The following is a 15,497-nucleotide window of genomic DNA, read 5'->3' as shown; positions in this document are numbered from 1 at the left end:
AAAGACTTGTGTCGTTAAAGTTTCGTCGGAACGAAGTTACGGAAAAATCAATTAACAAACGGAGACGTAACACTATTAAGACATAGATATATGTGTGTTCAATTCAGTATTGATGTAAGTAAACTCAAATTACTAGTGTTTCACAGAATCTATTTATTTAAACAGACTTACAAAAATGGAAATAAGGTTGACTGCGAGATCTTTACCCCGATGGTGACATCACACATCTGACAAATCTTGAAAGGATCCTGGCACTATAAATATACTCTATTGAAATATTGAAGAGTTTGTCCTCAGCAAACTTCACCAATTTTTTAATTGTGCCCTTATCAATGTCATTCATATAAATAAAAAAGGGCTCAAGCACTGATACCTGAGGCATTCCATTAGTTTCGAAAATCCAGTTTGAATGAAATTCATATAACAACCTTTTACTTTCTTCCATACAACCACCCTACTGTTAGTTAGGCGTATCGTTAGTCCCGGAATTTTTGTTCAAATTTTGTTTATGAAGTTATGCCCACCTGTGAACGTAGCCTGAAGCAAATGGTATTGGGGAAATAAAGTAATTCTATATTGTTACGTGGGCTGGTATTCGCATTAGTTTTTACCAACTAATCCAAAATAATTGACCCAACGATAATACACTACGTACAATACTAGTTATTATTATAATCTAATTGACTAACCCTTGCTAACGAAATGTGTGTCGCTACTCATCGAAATTACTCCAGCTATACCAAGTCCATCTGTTTCTATCATCTGTTGTGTAATTTCCCCGAAAGGCCGCCTGGAGGGATCACGTGTTTTAACCACTCCCACCATTATACAGTAGTATGTTGTCTGTCAGTCAGTAGACACTAAAGTGACGTCGCATAAGAGACGCTTAACGTTACAATCTATACTGTCGTAACGTCAGTAAAATGTGCGCATGCCATGAATCACGATAATAATTATGCACTATGTAGGCCTCAACACAGCATGACATTGCTTCAAAAGCAAGAAATAAAAATATTTGTTACTCTTAATTTTGGTTTTATTTATTCTTGAAAAATAAAAATGCATTCGTGGACACTGCGGAAGTACATTTAGTTATTTTAACATCGTGCTTCATTTAATTGTATATAATAATTAAAATATTTAGTTAATCCATACTGGGTCTGTTTTATGATATATTTCACTAAATGATGCAAAGCCTTTTTTATCAGACTATAATTTTTCCATCCGGAAGTAAGCCTAAAATTTCCATGTTAATTCTGATCACCTCTCTTTAAACAAACAAACAAAGAAAGAGTAATATTAGCAACTTTTCATTTCTCAGGCATATACCCACTGTGTATTAACATACTTATAACGAAAGAGAGAGGTTTGCGTATCTAATGTTTGAACTCATTTAAAACTCTGGTGAAAACTTTCTCTTGTGCTGATGCTTTAACTATTTTCAATCTCTCAATTTTACTACTTACCACCAAGTGATTAATATATACAGGATTTATGTCAATTCTAATATCTTCCAGAGAATGTCAAGAGGCAGGGTTATTGCTAATATCTTCTCTTGAATAACAATAATGAAAGAAAAGATAAAAACCATTTAAATGAACAACGATCACATAATTAATTTTTGTTTGTCACAGATTTTGAAGCAATGGACTAGAGCAAAGGCAGGTTATCAACATCAACCCTTGGGCTACTCCTTTATCAACGAATAGTGGGATTAACCGTCACGTTAGAAAATATCCATTGCTGAAAGGGAGAGCTTGTTCAGTAATGGGATTCGAACCCGCAACCCACAAATTGCGAATCAAGTGTCCTTGCCACAAAGGTATGGCAAGCCCAATCACACAGTCTTCAATAAAAATATTGCAATTAGTATATTTTAATTTTCACAAACGCCTTTGGATTTCCTATATTCTTAAACTAAATCTGTTACTTTCCTATAGTTTTGTACATTTTCCGTTCTAGCTAACACTTTAAACTTTGTTAAACTTACGACATTTTTACCGATTTTTTATTTATGCTTCTAGTAAGCCATTTACGTTTAAACTTCCATGTTATTCTTTCCTTATTTTTAGGAACCTGCCTATCTTGCTTTGAAAGCAGTTTATTTAAAAAAATCCAAAATATGTCCCAGTGGTGTAGGAAGGAGTTCCAAAGTGGGGTACTTGGCTAGACATGCAGATAATATAATTTACAGTTGCTATACAAGTCAGATATGTAAAAGTGGGTGTGCTAACGCGGTTCCAACTCCTCTGATTTTTCCCACATAGACAAAGATTTTTTCCATAACATCTTTAAATCTAATAGATGTATCGTTCCGTTAGAGGTAGAGAACTCAAGAGACATCTATTCCTGTTTTTTCTTGTTATTTGAAGATACATATTTTTATACACGTTTGATATACTCCACCAATTTATTTTCCACGCTTTTATCTTAAGTTTATGTTTATTAAATAAAAAAACGTAAGTTTGTAAAAACTTCAGTGTCATCATATGATCAGACAGAATTAGTGAATAAGTTTATTATCAAGAAAGAAGAAAAAAATATTGCATTTTTTCATATTTTTCTTGTTTTAGTCATATATATATATATTGAGTTCATTAAATAATTAATTACAACTTATAAGTAAACCTTTTAGTTTTATGGTAAGCCTACAAGTGTCACATCGTTTTTGTTTTTATTATTTAAAAAAGGCCAAGTAAATATCTATTAAAATACGATTTTTGAATCAACACAAGTGACATACTATCTTTTGTGTAAAATCTGAAAACTACACGGGAAATCTGAAGTATAGAATAATCACTGAAATGAAACTCGTCTCCGTTTGTCTTTGTACCAGTACTGGTAAGGTGTACACATACAGTACAGTGTTACGGACGTTATTTATGTATAATTGGAAATATGTAAGGTTTATGTCAAAAATTAGAGAACCAAAAACACCTCAATCACCCTTCACCAACTCGTCTAGCTTTCAGAAGAATAAATTTAGATTTACCAATTTGGAACCAGAAAATAGTCTTCAGCATCATAATCAAGCAACAAATCGTCACCCCAAAAAAGGAAACTTGACCAGTCCAAATCTTTATGATGCCACAAACTTCATGCAGAAGACTTGCAACAAATCTGTTTCATACTCATTAATGAGTGAAGATTTAGTAAAAAAAAATAATTCAACTCGTGTTTGGTATGTTTTATTAAGAATTTATTATAATATTTTCTCAACTTGTTAGTAGATATATTTATAATATATTGTTTTATATTTTAGGAATTAATAATCCATGGCATCAATAGGATAAAGGCTTCTGATTTTGTGCTCCATTTTTGAATATGAAAAATAGGATGAGAGAACAAAAGCTTAAGATTTTGAAAAGTTCAACAATTTTTTTTTAACAGAAGATATTAGCTTATACTGTTATAGAACAAGCAGTATTGGAGGCCTGCAGTCAGGCTGCACCTTATAATAGTTTAAAAGAGAGAAGAAATAAGATTAAAAAATAAATAGTGGGCTTAAGATTTTACCTTTTCTCAATAGTGAGTTTACAAGAATATCTTTGAAGAACCTATTAGTTCCTTGTTGTCAATATTTTAAACTAGATTTCTTCTGAGCCTACGATTTTACAGAGTAAAACCTTTTAAAGATGTCTTTATATAAACCATTTCAGAATTCTTACAGATGAATGTTTTTTTATTATATCTTTATCTAAACCTTTAGTATCTTCATTGTAATGTTTAAAATATAAATGCTTCAAAAATCTAAGCAACTTGTTGCATTGTTTTCTGTAACTCTGCATGTGTGAAGGAGAATACTATATCAGTCTATTTACACACATAATGAGAAAAAAAGTTATATAAATAAATTTTGTATAGAATGTAATGCTGAAAAAATAAATGCAAATTATCGAAACGGGATATGTTATTAAATTTTACTGACTTTAATTTAACTTGGTATAAAATATATACTTTGTCTCAGATGGTTGATCAAATGAAGTTCGAGCTTAAAACTTGGTTTTTCAAGAATACATGTAGTTGTATAACATCTTAGATATTTTCAAAAAGCAGAATACAATTGAAGGATATTTGATGTAACAAAATAAGAACACAATTTAAAGATATTAGAAGTAACAAAATTAAAATATAATTCAGGATATTAGGTATAACAAAATGAGAATACAATGTAAGGATATTAGAAGTAGCAAAATGAGAATACAATGTAAGGATATTAGATGTAACAAAAGAAGAGTATATTATGGAAATAATAAATATGAGCAGTTGGTAACTTTCCATTCATTTCAGTATGTGAACTTTTTAAAACTTATAACTTAAGATGAAATGTTAGTGTTACAGTTTGTGCTGGTAAAACAAAACCATGAATAAAATAAAATTGAAACATTCAGTATAGTTTTTAAATTATAAATTTAAATTTTAAGTTATTAATATTTATATAACTTAAACAAGGTTTTACTGTGTTGCAGTAGAACAAGACCTTCATTCTATTAAAATCTGGATCAGATTCGACGTTACTTATCATAACTTACATTAGTCTTGTATGTATAATCAGAATTACTGCATTTTTGTTCTTGGTTTTTTCATCTGTATATTGCCAGAATGTTAAGACCCAAAGAACATTTCTGTTAGTGCAGTATCTATTGAACCTAAAATTTTAAAATAATTTTGCTTAATTCAAAACCCTAAAAGATTGTTACTTGAAAATTTATCTAAATATAGGAGAGATGACATGGACAAATTTGAAGTGAAAGGGGAGATTCTGTATGGACTTCATCCTGTCAGCCTAGCTTTGAAAGAAAAAAGACGACACATTTTTAAATTGTTTGTAAAACAGATCAATAACCCAGAAATTATTCATAAAGAGCCAGCTTTCAATCACATTTTAGAATTAGCTCTTGCTGTTGATGTTCCTGTCCAAAAAGTGTCAAGAAGTGTCTTAGATATCCTGTCAAAAAGACACGTTCATCAGGTAAATTATACACATAGTATGTAAATATGTTAAAAAATAATTATTATTAGCACTAATGGCAAACATATGTCAGTTTGATATGTATATAAAACTAAACTAAACAACATAATTTTGTACAAAATAAAGTCAGTAATTTACAATGAAATGTATGATATCTGTTATTATTCTGAAATCAATGAGTAAAAAGACTAAACATTTTAATTCAGTATTTTCAAATGAGGCTTTTCAGTTCTCTTTAAATACAGGTTAATATAATTAAATATTTGATTCTTTTTCATAATCTGAAGTGAAGAAAATACATTAATATATTGTATCTACTATGTAGTAAAAGAAATCATAATGTTGAAAGTTCAAATATTCTACAAGTTGCTGTGAATTATTGTAATTATCAGAACATCTACCCTTTTAATAAAAAGTAATCCCTCAAACAAGTGTGTTAATATTTAACAACCCAGGAAAACCTAACTGGCTATAATTACGGTGTTTACAAGATGAATCTGCTTGAAACTTTTTTAATTCTAGCATTTATGAATTTATATACTTTAATTGAGATGAAATGTTAATGTGCTTAAAGTTGATAACAAAGAAGGAGCTTCACACTTCCTTCTCCTTCTTGAAACAATATATTATTTGTATATATGTAGTAGGAAGACAAATGAACTTGACTTTTTATTTCTTTCTCGTCCCTAAAGGGAGTGTGTTTAGATGTTAGTAAACTGAAACTGAAGAACGAGCAAGAAGTTTTTCTTAGCTTGTAAGTACAGTTTGTATATATATATATAGTATCACTTAACTTCTACATTATGTAGTAATACCATTCACTCTTTATGTACTGTATCAGTATACAAGTAGCATTCAGCATGTAAGTATTATAACTAAGTAATTTATGTATGCAATTATTGTTTTGTTTAATTGTTGACTGATAAATAATCAAATAAGTGTAAAATAATGTTTCATGTTTGATAATTAGCATAAATGAGATTAAATATTGCAATGTTTTTCAACATGTATTTCATAAGTCTGATAGCATTATTCAGCTTTAAGGGGCTGTATTGTAAACACTAACGTACATATAGTATGTTAGTGTTATTAAACTTTAAGGGACTGTATTATAAATACTAACGTACATATATTATAAACACTAAGGTACATATAGTATGTTAGTGTTATTTAGATTTCAGGGACTGTATTATAAACACTAAGGAACATATAGTATGTTTGTGTTATTCAGTTTTCAGGGACTATTATAAACACTAAGGTACATATAGTATGTTGGTATTATTCAGTTTTAAGGGACTATATTATAAACACTAAGGTATATAGTATGTTAGTGTTATTCAGCTTTCAGGGACTATTATAAACACTAAGGTACATATAGTATGTTGGAATTATTTAGTTTTAAGGGACCATATTATAAACACTAAAGTACATATAGTATGGTAGTGTTATTCAACTTTAAGGGACAGTATTATAAGCACTAAGGTACATATATTATGTTAGTGTTATTCAGCTTCAAGGGATTATGTTATAAACACTAAGGTATGTACAGTATGTTAGTGTTATTCAGCTTTAAGGGATTATATTATTATAAACTCTAAAGTTTGTGTCATCACCAATAGATGTAAAACAGTACACCTTTTTAATGATATTCTTAATATCATCTGTTTAACTTTCTTTAGCAAATAAAAAACTCAATTTTTTACATTGTATATATATATATTCAGCATTATTGATTTGGATGGCCATCATAGCTTTAACACTGCCTTGGTTAGTTTGGTATGCTGAACTTAAAATTTATTTATTGTATTTATTGGTTTAAATAAAAGTTTAATTAGTTTACTATAAGCTTAACTTTAGAGATTCAGTTATACTTGCAAATTGTCACATTTTTGTGCTTCATACATTCAAAATGACTTTCTTTAGGTTGGAATATTTAATTGTTTTAAATTTGATAGAAAATATATTATCAAACTTAAGAATTATTGTACTATTATGAACAATTATAACAAGTACGTATTGCCTTTTTTAGCTTATCTTGTCTATTATTGTACAGTAATGTAATTATGAACAATTATAACAAGTACATATTGCCTTTTTTAGCTTATCTTGTCTATTATTGTACAGTAATTAATTATGAACAATTATAACAAGTACGTATTGCCTTTTTTAGCTTATCTTGTCTATTATTGTACATTTTTATGAACAATTATAACAGATGCATATTGCCCTTTTTTATATACCATTTGTAAAGATCTGTAGTAACTGAAGAAAATATGTTTTTGCTTTTTGTAAAATCTGTTCTTGAATTTGTATTTTAATGATGAAATTTTGTGAATTTCCAGAAAAGACAAAAAATATTTCTCAAACAAACAACATCCAGTGTGGTTGGTATTGGATCAAATACAAGCAAGTGGACATAATTGTTTTATTAATGTTATAAATTGAGCAGAAAGAGCTATACATCTATAAAATTAAACCTTTAAATATTATTATTATGCAACCATATGTTATTTTGTTTAAAAATAGCTGTACTTATATTGATAAGAATGAATGAATTTGTTCTACAATCATGGTTGGAATATTGATTTTGTGAACAAACTATCATGATTTTCACATTTTGTTATTCCATTCTAAGGTTATTGACTAGTTTTTCATTCAAAAACTGTACTTTGTTTATTATATATTACTGATAACATCATGGTATTTTTGTTTTGTTGTTATAGTTTGGCAGATATAGATATACCATTTTACACTAATTTTTCTGTTTGGATTGTTTCCATTTTCAGTACTCTTACGATTAAGAGTATTGAAAATTGTACAATAATTTATCTAGCTTGGATTAGGTATATTTGCCATTTTCAGTACTGTTACACTTCTATGGATATACCTTTTTTACAGTAATTTGTCTGGATTAGCTTAGTTATACTTTCCATTTTCAAAACTGTTATAGTTGTATAGACATGTCCTTTTTACAATAATTTGTCTGGATTAGCTTAGTTACACTTTCCACTTTCAAAACTGTTATTGTTGTGTAAATATGTCTTTTTTTTTTTTACAGTAATTTGTCTGGCATAGATTAGATACACTTTCCATTTCATTATTGTTATAGTTCTATAGACATACTTTTTTAGAGTATTTGTTTGACATAGATTAATTACAAATTAAACCTCTCAAGACTGACCTGGTAAAAGCATTTGAGTTTGATGTTTTTTTTCCTTTTCTTTTGTAGATTTACAAGATCAAAGTAAGATGGTTAAGCTTACACGAGGACACACTGGTTGTTGTTTAGAGTAATAATAAATGACAGATGTCATAATGAAAAATCTATTTTTAACTCAATACATTGGTAAAATCTTTAATTAAAATACAGATGTGTCAATAAAAAATATTAAACCCTCCGTTGATGTTGTAATGAAATGGCCATTATAATGAAAAGAGTGAAAGCTGGGCAATGTAACTGTACACTTGTTATATATGGACTACTGTGGTTTATGAAAGCCAACTTTGTAAACAATGCTCTCTAGATTTATAAACATAATTTGTTTTTCCTTGGAATACAAACTAATTTTTGATGGTTTTACTATCTTAGGATCCAATGAACTTTGGTGCAGTTTTGAGATCGGCATATTACTTTGGAATTGATTGTTTACTAGTTGTAAGAGATAATAGGTATGTTTTGCTTTGAAATTGACCATATACTAGTTTTGGAATAGATTGTGTATTAGTGAAAGATAATAAGTATGTTTTATTTTGGAATAGATTGTGTATTAGTGAAAGATAATAAGTATGTTTTATTTTGGAATAGATTGTGTATTAGTGAAAGATAATAAGTATGTTTTATTTTGGAATAGATTGTGTATTAGTGAAAGATAATAAGTATGTTTTATTTTGGAATAGATCACTTACTAGTTACTAAAGATAATAGGCATGTTTTACTCTGGAATTGATTGTGTACTCATTGTGGAAGTAAGAAACATGAATTTTTCTTATACTAGATAACATGTAATGTATAAAATATCAGCAAGAATTAATGTTTGTTAATAATACTTGAGAAAGTACAAAATAGATATTTGTTTCATAGTAATCTGTTTAATATTTTATAACAACAAGTGATGACTACATTTTGTTGAATGTTAACTAAGTGTAAAATGTTTATTGCGTTGGACTTGAAAGTGTATTTAGACAATTTCTACATTTGGTAGTATGTTTTTATCAGTAAGCTAAAGTATTAATGGAACAATCAGTACAAATATGTTTTTGTGGAGTTTGTTTATTCTTCAGTTGTAGACTGTCACCTGTCGTTAGTAAAGCCAGTGCTGGCTCCTTAGAAGTTTTAGATCTCTACCAAGTAAATAGCCTACCAGCTTTTTTACGGGTTAGTAAAATTGCTACAATAATCAAGAAAAGTTAATTAATGTTGTTATTCTTTAAAGTATTTTACTATTACATTATCTTAGTTAAATTTTTTACATTTTGTCAAGTTAAATCTTTCTTTAGTTATCCAACATGTCATATTATTATTATTATTACCATGTGATTTCATTTTAACAAATTTTCCTTGTTAATTAAAATATGTTCCATACATGCCTAACCTTATGTAAATGTACCAGGTGTTTCAATGCTGTTTGATTTTTTTTTTTACATTATAGCACTTGGCCATTGATAAAGGCAACAAAATCAAAATTTTGGAGTTAATAAAAACCTTATAACCCGAGCACTTTCGAAAGGTGGACCTTTCTTCTTCAGGGACAAACTGAAGAAGAAAGGTCCACCTTCAAAAGCACTCGGGTTAGTGGATTTTTATTCATTTTTATCAATACTTCTTGAACCTACGTGTTTTTCTAACATCATAAATTTTGGAGTTTTAGTGAATACAGCTGTCTGTATTTTGTTACATTTTTATGTTGATTAAATCCTCTTATTCTGAAGTTTAACTCTTCTCCTCTGTTTTCCACTTGTATGATCTGTAACATAAAATTGTTTATTTATAATGTGTTCTTTGTTTAGGTTTATTTTATCTTTTTTTATTGCTTTACATTTTGTAATGACATCAAGATGATGAAACAAGAAGGTTGGAATATTGTTGGAACTAGAGGTTATAGTGAAAAGAAGAGTTATGCTGAAGATATCCCACTGGTTTCTGTAGAAGATTTCATACTGGCTAAACCAACTGTGATAATAATTGGTAAGTTAGTTTCCACATTGTTAATAAAAGAAAATTTCTGTCAGATATTTTAAAGTGAGATTTTTGCTAATATGTTACAAATTATTCTTTGTAGCATTTGCTGACACTGAGGCATCTTGTTGGATGACACTGATGTATAGGTTCAGTAATACACTAGAATACTTTAAAAGACATCAGTCAGTTGGTTCAGTAATACACTAGAATACTTTAAAGACATCAGTCAATTGGTTCAATAATACACTAAAGTACTTTAAAGACATCAGTCAATTGGTTCAATAATACACTAAAGTACTTTAAAGGACATTAGTCTGCTGGTTCAGTAATACCTTAAGAGTATCTTAAAGGATGTTAATCAGTAGGTTCAGTAATAAACTAGAGTACTTTGAAGTAGTGTTGAGTATTTTTGTAGTTTCAGTGACAAAACAAGGATGTCTTCCCTGAAGGATATCTATCTGTAATTGCAATGATAAATTAGGACATTTTGTCTGGAGGATACTAATCTGTTTGTTCAGTGATACACTATGTCATATTGTGTGGAGGATACTAATTTGGTTGTTCAGTGATGGCGAACTTATGGTACGTGTGCCTAAGGTGGTGAGCGAGAAAATGTTCTTGGCACACGGAATTCACTGCTGTCCCAAGTTTTTTTACCTGACCAATATATATATCTGAAGGCGTAGAGATTGTATATGTCTATAATTAATTAATTATATATAGAATATTTATAATATATAAAATTAATAATAATAACAGTAATTTTGCTGCTCAAAATTTCTATGGGACACATAAACATTTTTCTGAAAATTATCGACAATTTGGGCACACGCTCTCATAAAGGTTTGCCAGCCCTGCACTAGGTCATATTGTGTGGAGAATAGTAATCTGTTTATTCAGTGATACACTAGATCATGTGTGTAGGATAATAATCTGTTTGTTCAGTGATACACTAGATCATGTTGTGTGGAGGATACTAATCTGTTTGTTCAGTGATACACTAGATCATGTTATGTGGAGGATACTAATCTGTTTGTTCAGTGATACACTAGATCATGTTATGTGGAGAAGAACAAACAGATTAGTAAGTGATACACTAGATCATATTGTATAGAAGATAAGTTTTTAGTCCACCTTATATTCAACTATTCAAGTTCATGCTGTGTCTTGTTCTGTTCCTGGGTTCACTTTTTATTCATTTCAATTACGAAAACAATTGCTGCAGTTTGATAATATCATGGACAAATATATTCCCAGCACTATCTCAACATTAGGAAATGTTTGGATGAGGGCGTGTCTGTGGAGTAAAAGGAACATTTATAAAGCTTTGGAATTGCCAATATGGAAAATTGGATCAATTTGTTTTCTATCTTGGTTTCAACATCTTTTAGAAAAGAATGAACAAGACATTTTGTGGCTTGACTGATTTCTTGACACAAAAGAGATCCTTATATGCATCAAGACAGTATTTGAATGCAGAGACAAGGTGGTCAAACACAACAAAAAATGGTTCAGTTCTGAATTTATCCTTGGGTGATAGTATGATATCCTCTGCATCTCCATCATCATGGTGACGGTTGTGCACCTGAACACACTTCTGAACTGAACTATACTCACTATGATCACGTAGTTCAGCACCTCGGTCTTCTAATTCATCAAACCTTGTTCTCTGATCTTCATCTTTTTTAGTTATTTAAAGTTAGATTAAATATAATAAATAATAATATATATTTTTCACAAAGTATGTTTGCAAGTAGCTCATGTGTAGTGTAATTTGAGAGCGTAACATGAGCTGTACATTTACAAGTAATTTATGACTTGTAATGACCCAAATAGTGGTTAGACAGGGTTCAAAGGGCATTAAAACAATAAAATTTAAGTATAGATAGATGTATACTGTTACGAGTTTAGAACTATTCAGGATAAACAAATATAGTTTCATGTAACAATTTAAAATCATTCTAGAAGAAAAAAAGGGGTAACTTCGATTTTTTTTGTTTTGTGGTTATGTGGTTGGTCAAATTGACCAGCCCTGTGTAGAGTTAGGGTATAGGGAATATAAGATATGAAATTTTACTTATAAAAAAATGTTGGAAATTTATTTAGGAGGTCTTAAAGATTATACAAATGAAATTTGAGACTTTTGAGAGAAAGAAAATAATTTTTAATCTTAACATAAATATTACTTTGCACTCAGACTAGTAAAAATATGTATATATACATATATTTACATGACCAAATCTTTTGTAAAAATACTTCATTAAAAACTGATTTTTTGTAATGTTTACTAAAATGTCTGCCAAATTTTGTTAGGATACACATACTGTATTAAAAGATATAATAATATAACTATATACCAGTACAAAATGTTCATGTGATTAGTCCCTGGGATCAAGCCCATATTGAGAGAGTTAACATAATAAGATATTTATAAATTTCTTCTTATTTATAATTTTTTTTTGTTTCTGTATTGGCCCTCTTACACCATGGACCCCTTAGCAGTTGCCCAAACCACCCAAGCCTTAATCCATCACTGATACTGAAAGTTTGAATATTGGACAAAGTGGTGGAATTCTTATTAATGAAAGTATTTACTTTGAATACATGGGCATTTATAGTGATGTGATTTGTAGAGTGTACATGACTGACAAGTGTTCTTAAGTTGGGGAAGGTCCATTCATGGTTTGTCATAAGTTCTGCTCGGTTAAGAAACACTTGTACGTTGGAATTATTCCTGTGAATAAAGGATGATGCTGAATTACCTGGAAGTAGGCACGTATTGCATTCATCAGGGATATATTGGATCATCCACTAGAGGACTCTGCAGTGAAATAAAAGAACATTATAATGCTAAAATCTACAACACCAGCAGTATGACCAATCCCTGTCTAGACAGATTTGATATTGTGACAGTAAAATCGTTTTAGCTACATGTTAAATTCACTCATTGTTGAAACAAGATGATTATTCATTTCTAGATTTAGAACAATTTCATTTTGTTGTTGTTTTTGAGGTTATTGGAAATACAGTGTTGAGTGATATAATAGCCTGTTGTTATTCCTGATAAATTGTTTGTAAGTTTTAATAAAGACAACTGTTATTCCATATAATGTCAAATTGAAAATATTTATATTTATTAATCATATTTGAGATACATTTTTTTAGTTTTCTTCTGATTTTTTAAAGGTAGTGAAGGCAGGGGAGTATCATCTGATGTGCATGATCTTTGTGATACATTTCTAACTGTTTCACCTGGTCGGTTACTTCACACAGACATTGAGTCTTTAAATGTATCTGTTGCAACAGGTAGGTTTGGTTCAATAGCAGTGATGATTCCTGATAAATGTGAGATAAATTTTCAATGAACCAGTATTTTTACATCTTGCCTATAATTAGTTGAAACCTATATAAAAAATAAATTATGAACTGCCAAATAGTGGTGTCATTTTGAATTTAGGATTTATTTATTAACTCCCATAGCACTTTTAGCTGGAGTAAATATACAATACTTTAAGCCTAATATGACCAAAACCACCCAATATGTTTTTGACATTAATTTTCTTCCTTCTTGATGCATAAAGTGAAAATTATAGTTAGAAAAAAATAGTTATTGTCGTGGAGTAAAGCACTAAAACTTTTTAGTGTGTTTTTTATAGTAAGAGGGGTGGAAATTATCACATAACAATAAATGTCAATTTTATAAAAATCACCAACATAACACAATAATTATTTGTAAGTAGTGAAATTTAACATATTTTAAAGAATACATATGTATATATATATCATTATATAAATTATTTCTTTATTAATGTTGTTTGTGTGTATTAAACTTAATAGTGTCTATCTGAATGTTTACTTAATGTGGATTATTATCTAAAGCTATTTACTTTGTTTCAGGTATCATACTTCATAGGCTACTACAAATGCACAACAGTTAGCAAAAAGTATGAAAGATTAGTACAAAAAATTACTTTGTCTTGAAATTCTGTTATAGAAATGTACTTTCTCTTGAGATGTTAAAAAACACTTTCAATTGAAATAGTTTTTATTAAAATACAGCTTTTGTAAAATAAAACCATCCCTTCTATTATATACATTGTAGAAAAACACTTTAAATTGAAATAATGTTTATTAAAATACAGCTTTTGTAAAAATAAAACCTTCCCTTCTATTATATACATTGTAGAAAAACACTTTAAATTGAATTGGAATAATTTTTATTAAAATACAGCCTTTTGTAAAATAAAACCTTCCCTTCTATTATATACATTGTAGAAAAACACTTTAAATTGAATTGGAATAATTTTTATTAAAATACAGCTTTTGTAAAATAAAACCTTCCCTTCTATTATATACATTGTAGAAAAACACTTTAAATTGAATTGAAATAGTTTTTATTAAAATACAGCCTTTGTAAAATAAAACCTTCCCTTCTATTATATACATTGTAGAAAAACACTTTAAATTGAATTGGAATAATTTTTATTAAAATACAGCTTTTGTAAAAAAAACCATCCCTTCTATTATATACATTGTAGAAAAACACTTTAAATTGAATTGGAATAATTTTTATTAAAATATAGCCTTTGTAAAATAAAACCTTCCCTTCTGTTGCAGTTATTGTAGAAAATCATTTTATCTTGAAAACTTTCTCATGATATATTTATCATTTGTAAAAATGACATATTTTTGAAATCTGATAATTTGAACAAAGGATAAATAGCACTATATCAGTTGAGATATTAAAACGTCATTCTTATTTCTGTTGTACGTGCAGTTAAAAATTGCTACAAATTACGACACTGAACTTAGTTGTTATCCAGAGACTAAAGCTTGCTATTTGCAATAAAATCAATTTTGATAAAAGGTTTAGTAAGAATTCTGTGCTTGTTTGTTTTACAAAATTCATCGTCTTAGTTTTTATTATTGGGTAAATCTTAAAGATGCTGTTACTGTAAGTGGTTGTATGTACTGAGAACATACAGCGTACGTTGATTACATCATTCGTGCTCGACAATGGGCTTCACACACTACTCATCCCTGTAGTACCAATATTGACCTTTTGGTGACGTAACGTTTTCCTAACCGCCATGATCTTGAGGGTATTCTCGAGAAGACTCAATTTTCTTGAAATAGCAACACAACACCTAAAGTAAATGAATAATTGTGTAATTTCCAGTTTGATATTTTATACATCACTGTGTCTGGAAGGGAGTTACTATATTTACATATACAGTGTTCAAAATGTTATACGAACAATAACAACTATGATTATAATTCGATGACGAGGAACCCACTTTGAGACTAATAATGGCTGGAGACGGCTTGAATGGGTAATGAAGAAAA

The 15,497-nt window shown here is 29.0% G+C and overlaps 1 protein-coding gene across 1 annotated transcript; it reads left to right on the top strand.

The window, feature by feature from the left end:
* Positions 1-2,585: 2,585 nt before the first annotated feature.
* LOC106464470 (rRNA methyltransferase 1, mitochondrial-like) lies at positions 2,586-14,251 on the top strand. Its single transcript, XM_013924615.2, has 9 exons — positions 2,586-3,181; positions 4,723-4,972; positions 5,665-5,726; positions 7,315-7,378; positions 8,562-8,641; positions 9,254-9,347; positions 10,028-10,157; positions 13,338-13,457; positions 14,049-14,251. The coding sequence occupies exons 1-9, from the start codon at positions 2,805-2,807 to the stop codon at positions 14,087-14,089; spliced, it is 1,218 nt and encodes a 405-aa protein (XP_013780069.1). The 5' UTR covers positions 2,586-2,804; the 3' UTR covers positions 14,090-14,251.
* Positions 14,252-15,497: the final 1,246 nt, after the last annotated feature.

This window comes from Limulus polyphemus, unplaced genomic scaffold, assembly GCF_000517525.1.
Source record: "Limulus polyphemus unplaced genomic scaffold, Limulus_polyphemus-2.1.2 Scaffold1661, whole genome shotgun sequence".
Taxonomy (NCBI): domain Eukaryota; kingdom Metazoa; phylum Arthropoda; class Merostomata; order Xiphosura; family Limulidae; genus Limulus; species Limulus polyphemus.
The sequence above is the reverse complement of the archived record's forward strand: the minus strand, read 5'-3'. Positions and strand labels throughout refer to the sequence as shown.